This window comes from Sceloporus occidentalis, unplaced genomic scaffold (assembly GCF_023333645.1).
Source record: "Sceloporus occidentalis isolate IW3139 unplaced genomic scaffold, rSceOcc1.0.p SCAF_4, whole genome shotgun sequence".
Classification (NCBI taxonomy): Eukaryota; Metazoa; Chordata; class Lepidosauria; order Squamata; family Phrynosomatidae; genus Sceloporus; species Sceloporus occidentalis.
In genome coordinates, this window is record NW_028316984.1 from 73,278,281 (window position 1) to 73,297,055 (window position 18,775).

Sequence of the window (18,775 nt, forward strand, 5' to 3'; positions counted from 1 at the left end):
TCTGCCTTTGTTCAGGTTGTTGTTGTTGTTATAAGCCTTCATGTTGTTTCCAATGTATGGCGACCCTAAAGTGAACCGATCATAGGATTTTCTTGGCAAGATGTGTTTAACGGAGATTTTTATCTCCCTCTGAAACTGAGACTGTGAGTTGCCTAAGGTCAACCACTAGATTTCCATGTTCAGACTACTTAACAGAATTCAGGTTTTTATTTTTTATTACTTTCTGCACTCATGTTTTTTTCCCACTTCTCATACTTCTGTTCTACATCTAAGAATAGATCATAAAGTGAAATCATTATGACTATTTATTTTTATGTGTTTAAGCCCTCTCCTATTTTGCTAGAATATGGTGATATTTTGTACAAAAATACAAATGTACTTTGTGAGACAAATGTGTGAATATGTGTCAAAAAGAGAAAGATGACAGATGATGGAGAGAGAAAATGAAAGACACAAATAAGCTGTCAATTTAATACTATCATAATTGGAATTCATATTTTGCCCATTTTTGCATTGTAGCTCACATTCTGTAATTGCAAAAGCTCTTGAGCCTGTGATTGTGAAAGATCTAAATCTGTCTTCTCTTAGTCTTTAATTTGGTGGAGAAACATCTGAACATTCAGTTGCAGTTCAGGCATAGCCTTAACCTTTTAAAAAACATCCATATGTTTATTAATCTAGAATTTGAAATACATTTTCATGTATAGGTTTCAAACTTTCTTACTAATCTATAGATATAGACATGAACACCTTCAAACCCTTCAAGCAAATTAAATGTTAGATTTTTAATGAAGAACCTAAATTCCTATATGAAAATCTCTATAGCAATTTTGACACAAATTTAGAAATACATTAGGGAGGATATACTTGAAATCCTAACCACACTGAAAGGGCATGTGAGAGAGTCAGAGGTCCATAAAATGTTGCAAATTTCTGCCAAAAGCACACACACCAGTTTGGGGCCTGCTGGTCAATTATTGACTGGTTACATGAAGAAGTCCTACCTGCATATAGATGTATGTATGCTTTGTTCTTCTAAAGGAAGATACTGATTGTTTTCAGATCCTGCCTTACATGGGGCTTGTTTATGTGATTAAAATACTTCTCATTATATTAGAATAGAACGTGACTCCTCCTTGTGGGATCTGGAGGAATTCAGGTTTTTTGAGGATGGGGGAATGCCTTAAACTCTGCAGAAAATGGAATCGTGGTTTTTACTGGAGTATCTGCTAGGATGCACATTATCACACATGTGGCTCTCGGTTAGCTTTGTATGGCAGAAGGAGAATGAATAGATATGATTTGCATATAAAGGTGAAGACAGTTAAATGCCGATATGAATTCGCACCCCGCCAGCAATTTCCATAATACAATTTGCATAATAATGTGTACACCAGCCATGGTCAATCTAGAGTTGTAGGTCTGCACATGCAGAGGACTGCACAGAACTTTGAATGCAACCTCTGTGTGTGTCAGCACCAGGTAGCAAAGCTAGCAGGTGCAGCCCTGTCATACCCTAATGCTTTTTAGTACCCTTGCAGCTGTTTCTGGCAAACAAGATGTTTCTGTTTGGGAAAAAAAAGGTCTAGACAAGCCTTAATTGACAAAACCCAAAATATAGTGAAATAGTCAATAGTGACCCTGGAGGCTCTGAGGGATATTACTGGTTATAGGATATTTGGTGCAGTGGTGGATATGAAAACTTTGGAGAATGCCCATGGGGCTGCTTGGTGCCTATGGTCTGCATGTTACCACCTATGACTTAGTGAGAAGCTTTCTTTTATGTCATAGCCTTGCTTCTTCTATCATAGCAAAAACCTATCAATCAATCAAAAAAATTAATTATTTATATAAAGTACCTAGCTATTTTTGTTTTTTTGGGGGGATCAATAATGGAAAAGAAGATGTAGTTGACCTTTATGGAAGTTAACTCCTACAATACCTCTAATATGGTTTGTCATGTTTCTTAGAAATGTCAGCTATTTCCGCCAAGCATGGTAATGTGAGCGCACAGTTCCACCTACACCCTTTTCAGGATAAACTTCACTTTTTTTTAATGACATGATTTAATTTTACTGCAGTGAAACACAATGTAACTTTAAAGTATGGTAGGAAATGTCTGATGTTCCAAATTTTGTTGAACACGTCTTCCTTATGATTCCATCATGCTATGAAAATGCAGGCTCTCCAACTGTCCCGATTTGATAGGCACAGTCTCAGTTAATCCTCTGTCATCCAAGTTTTTCAACTGCTTTTAAAATGTCCTAGTTCCATGGTCGCAAACTTGTGGCTTCTTTGCCCTCTCTGGCACATAAAGCCATCTCTGAGGGCACGCAGTGGCCACAGCAACTAGGGGCAGGGCACACGCATTGGTCTGGCTATTTGTTGTGGCTTGGTTTGCCTCTGGGGAAATGAGCTACTGCAAGAAGGGGCAGGGAGGCATGTGCAGCCTGGTTCTCCTGCAGAAAACTGATCCGCAACATGGAAGGGCAGTGTGTGGCCCTTCTGAACGGAAGTCCTGCCCCTTCTGGCTGGAAGGCCCGCACTTTGCTATGCTATGGGATTCTTGGAACTGTAGTTTTTGAGGTGTAATGAGGCCATCCATGGGGTTTTCTTGCAAGATTTCTTCAGAGGAGGTTTGTCATTGCCATCCTCTGAGGCAGAGAGCGTGTAACTTGCCCAAGGTCTACCAGTGGATTTCATGGCTGAGCTGGGATTTGAGCCCTGGTCTCCAGAGTCACACGCTCAAACCGCTGGCTCTCTTTGTTCTTGTTATTGTGCTATGCCTTCTGTGCTTTACTATGCTGCTGCTACCTGCTCCTCCTCCTCCTCCTCCTCCTTCTTCTTCTTCTTCTTCTTTTTCTTCTTCTTGTGTGCCTCCAAGTCATTTCCAAGCTATGGGCCCAGAGCACCTTCCCTCCCTTCCAAGTGCTGGTTCCTAGTGATGCTAAGATGAAACTATCATGGGGAAAGCTTCATCAGAGGGGGATTTATATTGCCATCCTCTGAGGCTGAGAGAACGTGGATTGTATAAAATAAATAAAAATAAAACTTTTATTTCTATCCCGCTTTTTGTTGAGACAATCAAAGCGACGTACAAAGATTAAAATACCTCAGTATATACATAATATCGCCTTAAAAAAGGATTAAATAGTATAAGGGTAAAATTCAACAATTAAAAACCAAAATGATAACCAATACCGATAACCATTGTGTGTGTTCTGTCTTCAAGTAATTTCTGACTTAAGGGAATTATCATGTAATTTTCTTGGCTATTTTCGTCAGGAGGGGGGTTGCTATTGCTAGCCTACGGCTGAGAGAATGTGCCTTGGGTTCCCCCCCAGAAGTCCTGTCCTTGGAAGTCTTGCCCTGCTCCGCCCCACTCTGCCTTGCCCCACCCTGCCCCATGCCATCAAGGCAGAGGTCCTGTCCCCATAAGTCACGCCCCTGGAAGGCGGAAGTCCTATCCTGAAATCCCCCTCCTCCCCCGGCAATACCCAGTGAGGGAATGCCACTGAGTTTGGGCACTCATTCTCTGAAAGGTTTGCCTTTACCGACCTAGTTTCCCTCTCCTGGGATATATATTCTTCCAATATTGGAGGCAGTATGTTTCCCAATACCAGTTGCTGGGGAGCATAAGTGGGAGGGTGTATCACATTCATGTCTGTCTTATAGGATTTCTGTAGGCATCTGTTTAGTCCTTGTAGAAATAGGATCTTGGATTAGAGAGGTTACAGCAATCTGGCAGGGTGCTTCTTACTTTGTGCTTTGGTAGCAATTGTAATTTAGGCTTCTCCTATTTAGCCTGTGTTCCCATCCCTTCAAGCCAGTTTTGACAGACATCACTATAGAGCAAGGTTTTAGGAGAGTGAGCTCAGGAGAAAAAAGGTCATGGTGACCAAGTTGCTTCCACTGAATGAATGATAGGGACCTCCATAAACTGGGCCAGCAGAAGCAAGTTGGTTTGTACCTTAGGGTTTATGTGTTAGGACTACTGCTAATTGATTTGCAGACATAAATAAACATGTAATTCCTCCAAACTCAGGCTGAGCAGCAAGTCATTCTGTCAGAAAGCAGAAAGGAGAGGATTGGTAGGGCTGGTCATAAGTCAATACCCTCCAACTGTCCCAATTTGACTGGGAGAGTTGCATTTAATTGTTTTTAAGGTGCTTTCAAAACATCCCAGCTTTTTTCTCCTTCTCCTACTTCCCTCCTTTGTCCTCAGCTTACTTCAGTTCCTGCAAACTGAACTCAAAGTGTGATAGTACTGTTGTTGATATCAGCTAACCGAGAAGGAAGGAGCAGAGAGAAGACAGTGGAGACTTGGACTTCTCAGTAGACTCTGGCAAAAGCAAACAGCTGCAGTCTCTTCTAACTTTCGTGTTCTTCCTTCTTAATCTTTTTGTCTTGACTGCGCTCTAATGTTTGGCCACACATGTCCCAGTTTGCATTTGTGAATTGTTCAAAGATATGTGGATCTTCTTTGGATTGCTCTTTTTCTGATGGGCACCAGTTTTCTATAGGCTTGTCTGTGTGCCAGCTATTCTCTAAAGAGGTGGGAGGGATGCTGAGGAAGCTGTAATCATTAAAAAAAACCCACCCTACTATATTCATAAGTAACATATGCTATAGTAATAAATATTATAATTGCATAGATAATTTCCATTCTGCAATGAATATCAAGTATGCCCCTTTTGAGCATCTAATGTCTTCATAAATTTTTGGAGCAGGTTCATGGCTTAACTGTTAACCAGATGAATTCAAAGGGATTTTGAGCACTGCAAGGGTAAGGCTGGTGTAATTTCATTGACTTGGATCATCCACATTTCTCCTGCTAGAAGAACTGGGCAATGGTGGGACAAAGGCTGTCCAAGTTTTGCTAGGTTATCCGAGGATGAACCTACAGAGGCCCAGGACATATAAGCTCCTTACAGATTACCAGACTGCTGAGGGAAACATTTTTTTAAAAGTATAATACCTCCTGGAAAGTAGCTTGGCATAACTCAGCACATCCATGCTTGAGAAAAATCCCATCTTCATGCTTCTGTAGCCTGATTCAAAATATGCAGTAAATTAACATTTCTTCACAAACAAAACCTTTTCATTCCTTGACTCTTTTAACCTTAATGTAGAATTAACATATCTTTATATATAAATGTGCAAAGTCATATTTATATGAGTTGGAAGATGTGGTAGAGTCTGAGATTCTACTAACCTCATTAATTATATACTCAAGTTTACCTCTGAGGCAGATTCAGTGACAAGCTATGGGTTTATGCTTGAGTGAAATCCACTGCTATGTATCCACTAAGTAAGATTATAGGCAGGTAATGGAATAAGAAATTAGCAAACCTTTTGTGTGTTTGTTTATTTTTTGTTTGTAACTTCATTTGCATTGTAAAACTGTGGGTCCAAAAGGCCAATGGATGATTGAACTCAGCTGGGGAATATTTTCTGAATTGCCTTTAAAAGAGAGGGAGGGAGTGGAAATGCAAGACATGGAGATGTTCCTTCCCTTCTGTTCTCTGCCCAATGCTATCATGAGTTATATTGGGTGAAAGAAAAATGTGGCCCTCCACATTTACAGCTCTGATTTTTGTGGATTTGATTATTTGCAATTTTGATTAATATGTTGTCTCTAGGAATCTCTTAAATCCTCCAGCGCAATACTGCTGGAAGCTGACCATAAAATGGTGCCGGAGAACCTAGAACCTTGAGAAAACACTTATCTAGGCACTTGCAGGTCCTCCATCATGATTCTATGATCAACGTCTGACAGATGTTGGTCATAGAGTTGCACTGGAGGACCTGAAAATTCCTAGAGAGGTGTTAAGGATAGGTTTTTTTTTATTTTATTTGCTGTTTTCTCACATTCACAGGGGTCCTTTACCCCTAACCCCAGCGAATGTGGAGGGACCACTGTAAATGCAAAGCACCAATTAATTATTTGAAGGGACAATGGATACCACATAATAAAATAAGTATTTTCAAAATATAAAAGTTTTCAACAATATGATTCTTGATACATATTTGCGCTGTGCATCATTTCGAGAAGAGTTGCCCAACCTGTCACATTCTAGAGTCATTTACTTTGCCTGCCAGGGTCTTGACAACAGCCTTTTAATTTTTATGGCTGCAGAATGAGTACAGCAAGCAAGCAAGCAAGCACAAGTACCATGTATGAATGATGCTTGTTTTCAGCTTTATGGGGCATGAGTTGTACAAGCTAAGCATGGGGAGAGCTTTCTTTCTTCTTCTTATTTCCTTAGAATCCTATAGTCCATTGAAAATGGCTTCTTGGTTGCAAAACAAAACAAAAACACCACTGGCATGTCTCAGTGGCGACTTTATAGATATGGAAGCCTCCTTGGAGGCTTGAAGGACAAAGCCTGCAATAGAGTCTTCCTCCTCTTCCTCCCTTCCCCTCTTCCTTTTTTTAATAAGCTATGAACAATCTTTTTGACTGAATTAAGAATTTGTGGGTTGCATGTGAGCAAGATGTTTGAGTGACTTTTCAAAAAAGGTTCATTTGTAGTTTTAGCTTCTTAGGAAATTTCTTGTGCATGAGGTCAACTGTTTCTAGAGAATTCAAATGTGGACTTTGGAATCATAAGGAAATATGGAGAAGAAATAAAGCCCTCTCTATGATTGTTTGTCATCTTATCTTTCTTCTGCTTCCTTTTAATACATTTTCTCGCTGATGAAACCTGAGATTTTAAAGTATGGGGTGGATTTTTTAAAATTTTGGTTGCCCTAATAAAGATATTAAATGTTGGAATTTTGCTTAAGGCTGACTCACTTATTTCTGTGTTTGTTTCATTTCATTTCATTTGTTACCAGTGGATCTAGGTAAATTATAAATTACAGGCACTCATCATGAGAGTCTTTATGCCCATGCTTTCAGGAGTTCCCCCCTCTCAAAAATCAGGGAGCTGGGTTGAGACATGCCTATACAGTTTGCATCTCATACTCTTTCCATTTTACTGTGTCCAAAAGTGTGTGGGTGAGATTTGTCACATTAAAAATTTATGAACTTTAATTGGACTTTAAAACACCATTGTTTTCTGTTCTTGAAAATTCTTTCAGTTTCCTTACTCTGTGATGAGGTAACTATGTGTAGCATCCCAGACAGAGGATACTTGTGAGAAGTTTAGGATTGCCAAGTCATGGCTATCCCAGGCACAGAGATGTCAAGGCCCAAAGCTTAACACCTAATCATGACCCCTTTTGATGACACAGGATGTTACGAGGCACAGCCCTTGGCAATTTTCATTAAGCATTATATGTTAAGCATCAACTACTGTTGCAAAGGGTATGCCATTTAAATAAAAAGCACCAAGTGTAACAAAGAAGAGGGGAAAACATATTTGTAAACACTTTTAAAAACAGTGTGCTTGTCCTGAGAATTTATTTTACCCCCACACTGAGGTCCAGAGAAAAGAGGTCAGGCCCTGGGAACCCTAGAGGAAATTGGCATTCATTGACACACTGCTTGCAGAAGGTTCTATCTACTATACTACTTGACAATGTATGTTCACACAGACACTATTAAGTGACCATGCAGATGCACAAAGCGGGTCTAACTTAGTAAATTGCTGCCGATAGTTATTATAGCCATGCAGGCCTGTTCCAAATTTTAAAAAGTGGCGTGGGTGGGGAAGCAGTTGAGGAAGCCTATCATTGATTTTCAAAAGCCTCCACCTGATCTGTTGAAAGCTCATCCCCATGTTTTCTCAAAGGAAAATATCAAGTCAGCCTATTTGTTATGCTTTAATTTTTTTCACAGGTGTTTTATCAACCTTGTCGCTTCCAGGAACAGCTAATTAACTGCAGCATGTTGGAAATCAGACAGCTTTTGTGTGTGGGGTGGGTGGGGGGGTGGGCATCCAAAAAAAGCGTTGATAGGCCAAAGGTGTACTTCTTTTATATTTGATTTCTGCTATGTTTTTTCTTGTTCCACAGATAATTGTGAGGACCCACTGGTACTCTCGTTACCTGAGACAGCATTTGACAGCTCCTCCAAACTCTCCAGCGGTCACAGCCCCAGCTTTGCAAAGCTCATCAAACGGGATGGTAAGAACAGTGACAGTCTTTATAGAGCTGTGATACATAATTCATTGGAGATGCTCTATGTAAAGCTTTCAGTCATATGAAATGGAGGTCTCCCGTAATACCCAACAGATAGTGTTTGTTCAGATGGAAAATGGCAGAAGCTCCTCATGGAACTAGTTTGAAGAGCTCCTTCACACCTGTTCAGAGGTTATCTGTTGGGAGGTTGGGGAAATTGTGAACCCTCCATATGTTGTTGGGTTGCAGTTCCCATCATCATTCCCCATTGGCCATGCTGGGTGATGGAAGTTGCTGTCCAACATATGGAAGGCCAACACACCTGAATTACGTATATACAAACTGAAACATTTACTTGGACATCCTAGGTCTATTTCTTAAATTAACTTGATGGCATGAAATCCATCCAATACAGCATGTTTCCTCTCCCTAGGCCAGCAACACAGCTACTTCTCAACCCTCTAGGGTTCTTTCTGAAAACGGGCATAATGCTAGTGAGGAAAGAGCCAAGTTACAGATTTCTCCCACTGGTCTTGTATCTTCTGGCATTACATCGGAGTATTGTGATGTACCAGCTCCCAGACCACTGAAGTAACATTAGAGATTTGATTATCATTTCTAGTTGGCTGTGCAGTAGAATATACTGGGATCCACAGAGACCTTCCTTTTTTCCACTTTAAAAATATTCCAAGTCAATCCTATAATACTTGCACTATTTTGGCTTACGTCTACCTTGCTGATTAGCAAGCTATGTTTGAAAGTATTTTTTTTTTTTTTGGGGGGGGGGAAGATAATCATATCTATCTATCTATCTATCTATCTATCTATCTATCATCTATCTATCCATCCATCCATCCATCCATCCATCCATCCACACACAGACACACACAGACACACATACAAGATATATTAGTATGTATTTTATTTATTTATCATATTTATATGATACAGAAGCTGCCATGTCTCTGTGGCCACATCCATTTCATCTACTTTCTTTATGATTGAAGAAATAATTTCTTTTATATAGTCAAGGACTCAGGTTTCCAATAAAGCTTTAATTGAAGTTATGAACAGCATAGACCCAGTCTTACCTATGGTTCCATAGACACCTGACTCTCTTCAGTGTGTTTTTGTTCTCTTCATTTCTTGTGCTCTTTTTCTTAATGTGCTGGAGAATATTAGTTCTCTGTCTGGGGATCAACAACACTTCTGAAATTTTATAGAACAGCTTGCAAAATGTTACCATAAAATACACGTTAAATAGTAGAAATATGAGTATACCCTTGGGGTTTCTTCGTGTATCAAACATTAGCATATTTTGACGACAGACATTATTTTTGGAGGAGCTCTGGTGGTACAGTGTTTAAATGCCTGTACTGCAGCCACTCACTCACAAACCGCAAGGTTGCAAGTTCAATACCAGCCAAGGGCTCAAGCTTGACTCAGGCTTACATCCTTCCAAGGTTGCTAAAATGAGTACCCAGATCATTGGGGACAATTGGTTTACGCATTGTAAACCACTTAGGGAGTGCGTACGTGCGTTGAAAAGTGGTATAGAAATGTACTTGCTATTGCTATTTTTGGGATTATCTAAATGGTGCATTAATCTGTGGATAAATACAGGAGAATCTACTGACAGAAGCTGGATATTGGAGTGACAGCGTGTACTCTAGAGAAATAAATTAAGTGGCAGCTTGGTGTTTTTCCAGTGGCACAAGGGGTACCTTATTTCAGCCAAAATCAGCTCAGACTATTCCAAAAGAGAACTGCTCCAAGATTGATTTTATGTTTTGTACATGGACTAGCTTACAACTGAGTCAGGATAGTGATCCAGAGTGTAGAGTGGTTAGACATATCTGGTCACTGCTCAGTAGTCATTCATATATTGTTGTCATGTGTGATTAATCAGGATGGCAAGACCTGAAATGATCCATCCTGTGACAGAGCCAAGCTAATTTTCTAGAAACTAAGGCGGGTTACAGACCGCCATAAGGGACATCCTTAGGACGTCCCATTTTGTAAAAGGGGCGTCTCTTCCAGACGCCCCTTACCCTGTTACGGACAGAGTCTGTAACAAATGGCGGCGGCCATTCCACACGGCCGCCGCCATATTGATGTAACGGACGCTCTGCGTCCGCACGTCGCAGCCCGGAAGTGACGGGTTGCCGGAAGGAGCACGATTTTCACACTCCTTCTTTGCAGCACGGAGGAGTCGCACGGTTTGGCTGCTGCAACTCCTCCGCGTTGCAACCGGCAGCGGTCTGAGACCGCCCCTTTGGGGCGGTCTGTAACGGGCCTAAGTTGTTTTTAATTATGCAGTAAATTATTTGGCCTTTGACTTCACTGCTCCCACTGATGTCCCATGTGTGTTAAGAGCCAAGAACATTAAAACTTCACAAGTTCAGTGCAGGACATCTCTATGTGTAGCTGGAGATTGAAAACGCAGACTTGGGATAAAAGAAGACTCATTGGATTCTCATTTCCATTTAGAAATAACCATTTTCCACTTTCCAAGACTGCAAGTAGACTGATCCATCAAATCTCAGAAACCTGTATATTTGCAAGTCTTGCTGTATGTTTTGTAGGTTCAAGGAATGCAAACAAAGCCATATATATATATATATATATATATTGCAAAAATATGCTAGATAAAAATGTGCACAGTTGGAAGAAAAAGTGCAGAAACAGGCAGGGCTGACCCTATCATTAGGTACCGTGAGGCAACAAACTCAGATGCAGATGCTCTGGGCAGTGAGGACCACCTTCCAGCTGTTCTTTATTTGCTGTTCAGTTGTTCCCTTGTGTTGGCGGGCAGTGCTGTGTATGCCACACATGTTCTGGCAGGTTTGATACCTCAGATGTGATGTAAGATGCCATTCTATTGCAAGTGTTGGAGGAAATTTTGACTGCTTGTTCAATTAGTTTCAGTTGTAAGCTTGGGATGGATGCCATTTAGTTCTTTGATCAGGCAGTGAATTGACTTGGGCCAGCCCTGCAAATACACTCTATACTCAATATAAGGGGACAAAAAAAGCATACAAAATACAAACAGTATTAAAAAAAATGAGGACAAAACCTTGTAAAAAAATCCATGGGGGGGGGGGGGGATAGGGAAGACTTACATCCTGATATGGAAATGGGAATAGAATGAGAATGTCACTGGGAAACTGAGACACTTAATGAGAATGAGACTGATGGATTTTTACATCCACAATGTGAACTGTTTATCATACTGAGAAGAGGGTGAATGGAATCAGAAAATTGCAATTGAACTCAGAAAACAGAGATAGCCTATAACTGCCTTTGCCGATAAAGATGTCGAGTTTAGCAATGCTGCAAGATAATGGTTTCCATGACTAGCATTGTCAATGTATGTTTGTCAGCTGATCAAATATCTCGATCCATTTTTCTCAAGCTCACAACAAATTGAATGAGAAGAAAAAAATTGGTCTTGTTTTGTTGCATATTTATATGTTGTATTATTGTATGGACCTGATGATCTTATTGATAGAAACTTCAAACAGTGAAATTGAAAAAAATAAAATGGAAATTAATAAAATTGAACAGGAATTAAAACAAAACAATGGATAATACTACATTCCAACAGAGAATTTTAAGTATAGATAAGGATTTGGATAAAGAAACCATAAAAATTAGAGAAAATAAATTGAAAAAATTCCAAAGAGACCTAAGGATTATCAGGAAGATAGGGTTTACAATTGAAAAAATCAAATAGGCCTAGAAAAATCTGTATCCTTTGCTTATGAATCTTCTGATAATGCCATGAGCCCTGAGGATAGCGGGAGTGATGCTTCATTTAATGCCAGCACTGATGATTCTATGACCTCAACAGCCCCATCCTCCACATCATCTTTTTTACATGTAAAACAAAACAGAAATATATACAATATGAGAACAAGACAGGACACCAGACCTGCCAGGTTTCCCAGCAAAAGGATATTAAAGACCAGGAGATAGTTAATCTATCTACAAGGGAATTCACCCCTTACCAACTTCAGGTATTGAAAAAAGGCTTATCTTTTCTTCCCACACCTAAAATAAACCATTTCCAGACCATGATTGAGGTACAAAGACTATTTAGAAAAATTAAAATTGCAGACTTTTTCGGAATGGAGCAGATTGACAAGGGCAGAGAGGCAAGAAATTTTAAAGCAAAATCCACCTTTAATCCAGTTACTACCAATCACAACATCTTGGCATTTGAGGATATTATCCTCAAGGAATTAACATCTATTAAGGACCAATCTCCTACAGTCTAGCATAACCTATCAAACCAGAGAATGTAGCACTTAAAGAACTATGCCAATTCCAAGATGTTGTTTTCAAGCCAGCAGATAAGGGTGGAGTAATAGTAGTTGGGGGCATGCAAAAATATGTAGCTGAGGCCCACAGACAGTTAAATAACTCTTTACATTATGCCCCTTGTGGATGTGACCCCACTAAAGAAATTAAAAGGTCCATTTCTGACATAGTGTACGGGGCTCTCACTAATGGATATATTAGCAAAAATATATATGAATTTTTGTTGGAATCAGAGGATCGAGTACCCCTCTTTTATTTGTTACCCAAAATACATAAGAAAAAATTCCCAGTCCTGGGCAGACCAATTGTGTCAGGATGTGGATCCATACTGGAACCCCTTGTGGAATATGTGGATTCTTTTCTCAAGACCTTTGTCCCACAGATACCTACCTACATAAAGGATACTGGACATTTTTTGCAGGTCCTGGAACAGATTATTTTGCCCAATGAACACTGCATCCTGGTGACATTTGATGTGGTATCCCTCTATACTAACATAATCCATGATGAAGCTATGGAAATTATAGAATCAACATTAAATAAGAGGAGAGACCACCTATATCCCCCCACCCATTTTCTGTGAACATTAGCTGAGATTTCCCTTAAGCAAAATTATTTTTCATTCCAGGATAAGTATTATTGGCAGATGTCAGGTACTGCAATGGGGTGCAAATTTGCACCAGAGTTAGCGAACTTGTTTATGGACAGCTTTGAGCAACAGCACATATTGAATGATGATAACATCTTTAAAGCTAACATACTAGAATTTAAAAGATATTTGGATGATATCTTTATTATCTGGAATGGATCAGAGAATGAGCTTTTTGAATTCCATCAATATATAAATAGTGTGCACAATTAGCTTACTTGCTAATTAGCTTACTTGCTGTTCACCGCTATGATCTTTGGAATAGCGGTATATAAGTAAAACAAATTAAATTAATACAATAAAATTTGAATTGAATTTTGACCATGTCAAAATTAACTTCCTGGATGTATTAGTGGTAAAAAGAGGAGTCCTATTGAAAACTGACCTCTACAAGAAGGAGACTGATACAAACTCCTTCCTGAGATACGATAGCTTTCATCCACCCCACATGAAGCAAAATCTACCTTATTCTAAGTTCCTCAGACTCAAGAGGAATTGTTCTGGATTAATAGAATTTGATAGACAAGCAAAAATTCTTATAGAATAATTGGCAGTACGAGGATACCCTAGAAAGGGCTCGAAGCAGGTTTACTTCAAAGTAAGGAGGATGGAACGAAGGAGCCTCTTTATAAAAAAACAGAGAGAGGAAATACAATCTAGAATGTTCATACCCATAACATATAACAGGAATACTAGGCACATACAGAATGTTATTCTTAAATATTGGAACCTGCTTCAGGACATCCCTGGATGCTCCAAAAAAAACAAACCCCTTTTTGTGTATAAACGTGCCAAGAATCTTGCGGACCATTTGGTCCATAGTAAATGCACAGTTCAGGAGACCCAGCCAAATTTACTACAGAGGAGAACCAAAGGGAATGTCCCATGTTACAACTGCAGTGCATGTAAATATTGTGTGAAAACTACTGAGTTCATTAACCCTGTGAATAACAGATTGTATACTCTGAATGATTTGTTTACTTGTAATACTAAGGGAGTTGTATACGCCATTCAATGTCCCTGTGATCTTTTGTATATTGGCATGACCACTCAAAAAATAAAAATGAGGATATCAGAACATAGGAGCTGCATTAGAAATAGAAGAATTATTGCACCAATGGTCCAACATTTTATTCAACGCAAGCACTCGGATACGGATATCAGATTCTGGATGACTGAAAGAACTTCTGGAACTGGGATATATCTGGAGAGAAAACTCCAGCAAAGAGAACTGTTTTGGATTTTCACTCTACAAACACAGAAAACACATGGATTGAATGAGAACTGCAATTGGTCTGAAATTCTGTAGTTATTTGGTTATTCCTTTTTACTTATGTTAGTGTTTGTCGTCATAAATATCCTTTGTTTGGTTGATTGTACTGGTACATTTAGATCAACATAATGGAAGGGGTTATTATTACCTACAGGATCTTACTTGCTGCAGAATGGTCTCAGGTGGGGTTCAACAGGTGTACAGCGCGCCCACGTCATACGCGGGTGCGCTTTACACGGCTTGAGCATACGCGCTGGGCAGAAGGGGCAGCACGTCCCTTTAAATTGAATGGGCGCGCGCCCGTTGTGCCCCACGCCATGCGCCACGCCACCGTGCATGAGCCCCATTGTTTACAATGGGGCTTGAGCATAGGCAGAATTCGCCTTATGCGGAGGGATCCAGAACAGATCCCTGTGTAAGGCGAGGGCCCACTGTATCAGTTTTTGTGATTGGGAAGGGATATAGAGTTCCCACTTGCTAAACTCCATTAGGGCTTGCAATTACATGTGGGACATTCTAGTCCTAGGTAAGTATGGGTACAATTTGGAGTGCATTTTTATATATTTTTTAAAAAAAATTTTACGATTACAATATATATCTCATAAGTTGCCTGCATACGTACTTTTTCAGGCATGATATAAGGTCTATGAGGACCAGCAACTTACCTACAGCGATGTGATGTCCCCACATACCATATGATATACCTGACAAGGCTGCTATATTAGGTATTTATGTACGATGTTTTTTAACTATATGGTCTTCTTCATTACTCATATGCTGTTGTATGTGACCCATACCTATTTTATCTTCACAGTTTTCTGTGACCACTGACGAAGATGTTCTAGTCGAAACGCGTTTGGTCTTTGTTTTGTACTTTCTAACTGTAATGGGCATACTGTGTTATCCCTTTTAATTTGGCCTCTGTTGTGCACTCCCCAACTGTATGGACATATTGTGTTATCTCTTTTAATTCCATGTTGAGAGGCACAGAGGAATTGGTATTTTGTGTGCTTGATACCTCCGTATGGGATTTGCAGTTCCCTAGCCCAGTACTGACTGGTTAAACTAGCCTTGTGCATGTTAGGGTGTAGCTCACAGGCCAGAACAAGCCTTTTTGTGTTCAGAATAGCTCTATGCTTTGTAATTTTTTAAAATATCTTTTCAGCATTCCATTGCAACACATTGTTTTAATAAAATTGCTGTGTTTCCCTTTTTTATCCCCCCTAAACCTTTTGTTCACTCACTGTATTATTGTATTGTGCATAAAACTTAGAGCCAGGGATACAAATCCATTCTTCTTCATGGACTCTCTGGGCTCCATGTTCAGAGGCAGTATTCCTCTAAAAATAATTCTTGTGTGGGTGAGTGGAAGAGGATGAGTGCCTTTATGACCTATTTGTGGACTTCCTAGAGAGATCTTGAAAAGAATCCTTACACCAGAAGCTTTGGTGGCGCAGTAGTTAAATGCCTGTACTGCAGCCACTAACTCACAAATCACAAGGTTGTGAGTTCAATATCAGCCAAGGCTGAAGTCAACTCAGGCTTGCATCCTTCCAAGGTCGCTAAAATGAATACCCAGTTTGTTGGGGGCAATTAGCTTACACTTTGTAAATCACTTAGGGAGTGCTTAAGTGCACTGATAAGCGGTATAGAAATGTACTTGCTATTTCTGTTGCTGCTTTGACATTTCATCTGAATTAGTGGTTTTCTTCTGAAGTCTTTAAGAGGCCTCAGTTATTATTTCTCAGCTACAACTCTTAATTTGTAGCTTGAGAATATTTGGAATCTTTTTAAATTAATTAATTTCATTGATATGCTTCCTTTATAACCTTCTCTTGGGAAGGCATACAGTAAAGTAGACAATAAAGATGTCAGTAAAAAACTAAAAATACAGTTATAAACCAAACAATCATTTTTTTAAATAAAAAAAGACAAAATGTGAATATCGGTGTATACATAGTATACTGGGTTTTTGTGAGACCAAATGTGATAATTATTCAGATTGCACCAAAAATCAATTTCTGAGAGGTCTGGACAGTGTTCCCAAAAAGTTGGATGATAATGGGAATACAATCTGATGCGGTTTACAGATTCTAATTAGGAAAAGTGAGTCTGTAATGAGGTTGCAGAAGGTCTAGCTCAGGGGTGAGAATTATATGGCTTGCTGGCCACATATAGCATTTAGGGGTCCATGTAGACCTTGGGAAGGGCAGCCATAAAAGAATTAGACAAGATATAAAGTGTAAATATATACAGCTGAACACTAAAGTTAGTATCATCCAGTCCATTGTATTCCCTATCACCATGTATGGATGTGAGAGTTAGACAGTGAAGAAAGCTGATAAGAAGAAAATCAACTCATTTGAAATGTGGTGCTGAAGGACAGTGCTGTGGGGGGCTAAAAGGACAAACAGGTGGGTTCCAGAACAGATCAAGCCCAAACTCTCGTTGGAAGCCAAGATGAAGAAACTGAGTCTGTTGTACTTTGACCACATAGTGAGAAGGCACGACTCACTAGAAAAGACAATAATGCTGGGAAAGGTGGAAGGCAACAGAATGAGAGGAAGACCACATGCCAGATGGATAGATTCAATTAGGGAGGTCAAGCGCCTGACTTTACAGGACTTGAGCAGAGCAATTGAAGACAGGGGGGCTTGGAGATAATAATTTTAATAATAACAATAATTTTTATTTTTACCCCGCCTTTCCATAGAGATGATCAAGGCGGCTTTGTATGTGATGTACCCTGTGATGTCTCATTCACAGGGTTGTCATGCATCAGGGCTGACTTGAGGGCAGTTAACAACAGCAAAACCACAAGCAGGCCTTGAGCTGTTCCATGTGCCTTCAGAACTCCAAGAACAGAATGCCATCAGATATGTTTGCACATGGCTTCCTGCTTACGTGGAAGCTGTGCAACAATATAAACAATGGTGTCCGCACCCATGCACCATGCCCTGCCACTTCCCCATGTACGTGCCCCATTGTTTCCTATGGGGCGTGAGCATACAAGGATTTTCCCTTACGCCGGGGGGGGGGGGGTCTGGAATGGATCCCCCACATAAAGAGAGGTCCCACTGTATTTTTTAAGTTGAAAAGCTCAGATTTTCAGCACCCAATCATCCCAAAAAATTTACCTGGAGCATATCAACTCTCTCCAAATTGATGTGGGGGGAGCATGAAGCAGCTTTTTTAAATTAAAAGTTTGCAGAAAGTGAAACATTGTTACTTCTAATTTGTTAAAATGCCACATATGATGAGACACTGCAGCCTGAATTCCAGAGGAACTGAACATGGTGGCATGCAGCTCTCTAGGCTGTAGAATATGCCCACTCGTACTCACACCATGTGTCATATAATATTACTTAAATATAGCATGATGTAATGTCTAGCATGAGAATGTGCCCATCATGGTCATCAATGCCTTTTGGGCCTTCCTCTTCCTCTAGCTGAAGGCTTGGAAGACACAAGAACTAATCTGTCTTACTTAGAGATCTATAGCTCAGTGTGGAAAAACTCTATTTTGCAGCTTCTAACTGCTGCTGCGGATCAGAGATGATAGCCTTCCACTTCTCTGGATGGGTATACATTTACACACACACAAGGACTCTGAACCTCTCCCTCTCCTTTTCTGACTGCTAGCAGTGGATTTTGATTTGGCCAGATGATTCTACTGCAGAAATATTCTACTGAGAATCATAAATTTGCCTGTGGAATTCCTCTGAAAGCTTTTGAACATTGCTAACTACTAATTGTCAAAAGCCATCCCCATACAGTAAAAAAGAATACTAGAAGTTATAATGTTCCATATAATGCACTTTCTAACAGCCGTTTAAGATAGCAAAGCAGCAGCCTGGAGAATATATACAAACATGAAAGCATTTAGAATCATTGGGAGAAATAAATACAAAGTTAAATCAAGCTTGACCCAGTTCCACATTAGCTGAGGTTTTATTAGCCAAATTTGCCATGTTTCACACAATATAATGTAAGCTTTTCAATAAATAATGAATGGTTGCCTGTATAAAAAACTGCAGACTTGAGTTGTTAAAGGAAGGACTAATTAATGCTCTGGGTATGACAGAATGAGTCTCATTATGCTTGTGTAGGGACCTGACTTGCACATGCATGCAGGTGGGCCTTCAGCTTTCTTTTACAAGTGACATTCCTCCTGTGTTTCTGAGGTGGCAGGGGAAAGTATTTCTGAAGGAAGTCAAAGACATTTGCACAAAAGGAAAACAAAACAAAACAATTCTGCGGGGGTAGCCCATGTTATTTTGCCAGCCGACATGAAGAACCAAGCCATACCCCCACCTCAATTTCCATGTCAGAAGCATACCAGTGGCCCTTTCATATACCCCCCTACATATCACAGATGAGAACTGGGATGCATGGCCAAATGATATCAGAGCATGGTCAAGAGGGCAAACATTTTTAATGAAGAAGAAAATATCTGAGAGCCT

At 39.9% G+C, this 18,775-nt stretch overlaps 1 protein-coding gene across 2 annotated transcripts in view; it reads left to right on the forward strand.

Annotated features, from left to right (window-relative positions):
• The window catches only part of LOC149313993 (contactin-associated protein-like 5), a 508,214-nt gene that overhangs the window by 108,522 nt on the left and 380,917 nt on the right, over positions 1-18,775 (forward strand). For both annotated transcript variants that reach the window (XM_089520319.1, XM_089520320.1), the window contains exon 2: positions 7,963-8,073. In XM_089520319.1, the coding sequence (XP_089376445.1) occupies positions 7,963-8,073 (111 nt within the window). The remainder of the gene's footprint in view (positions 1-7,962; positions 8,074-18,775) is intronic.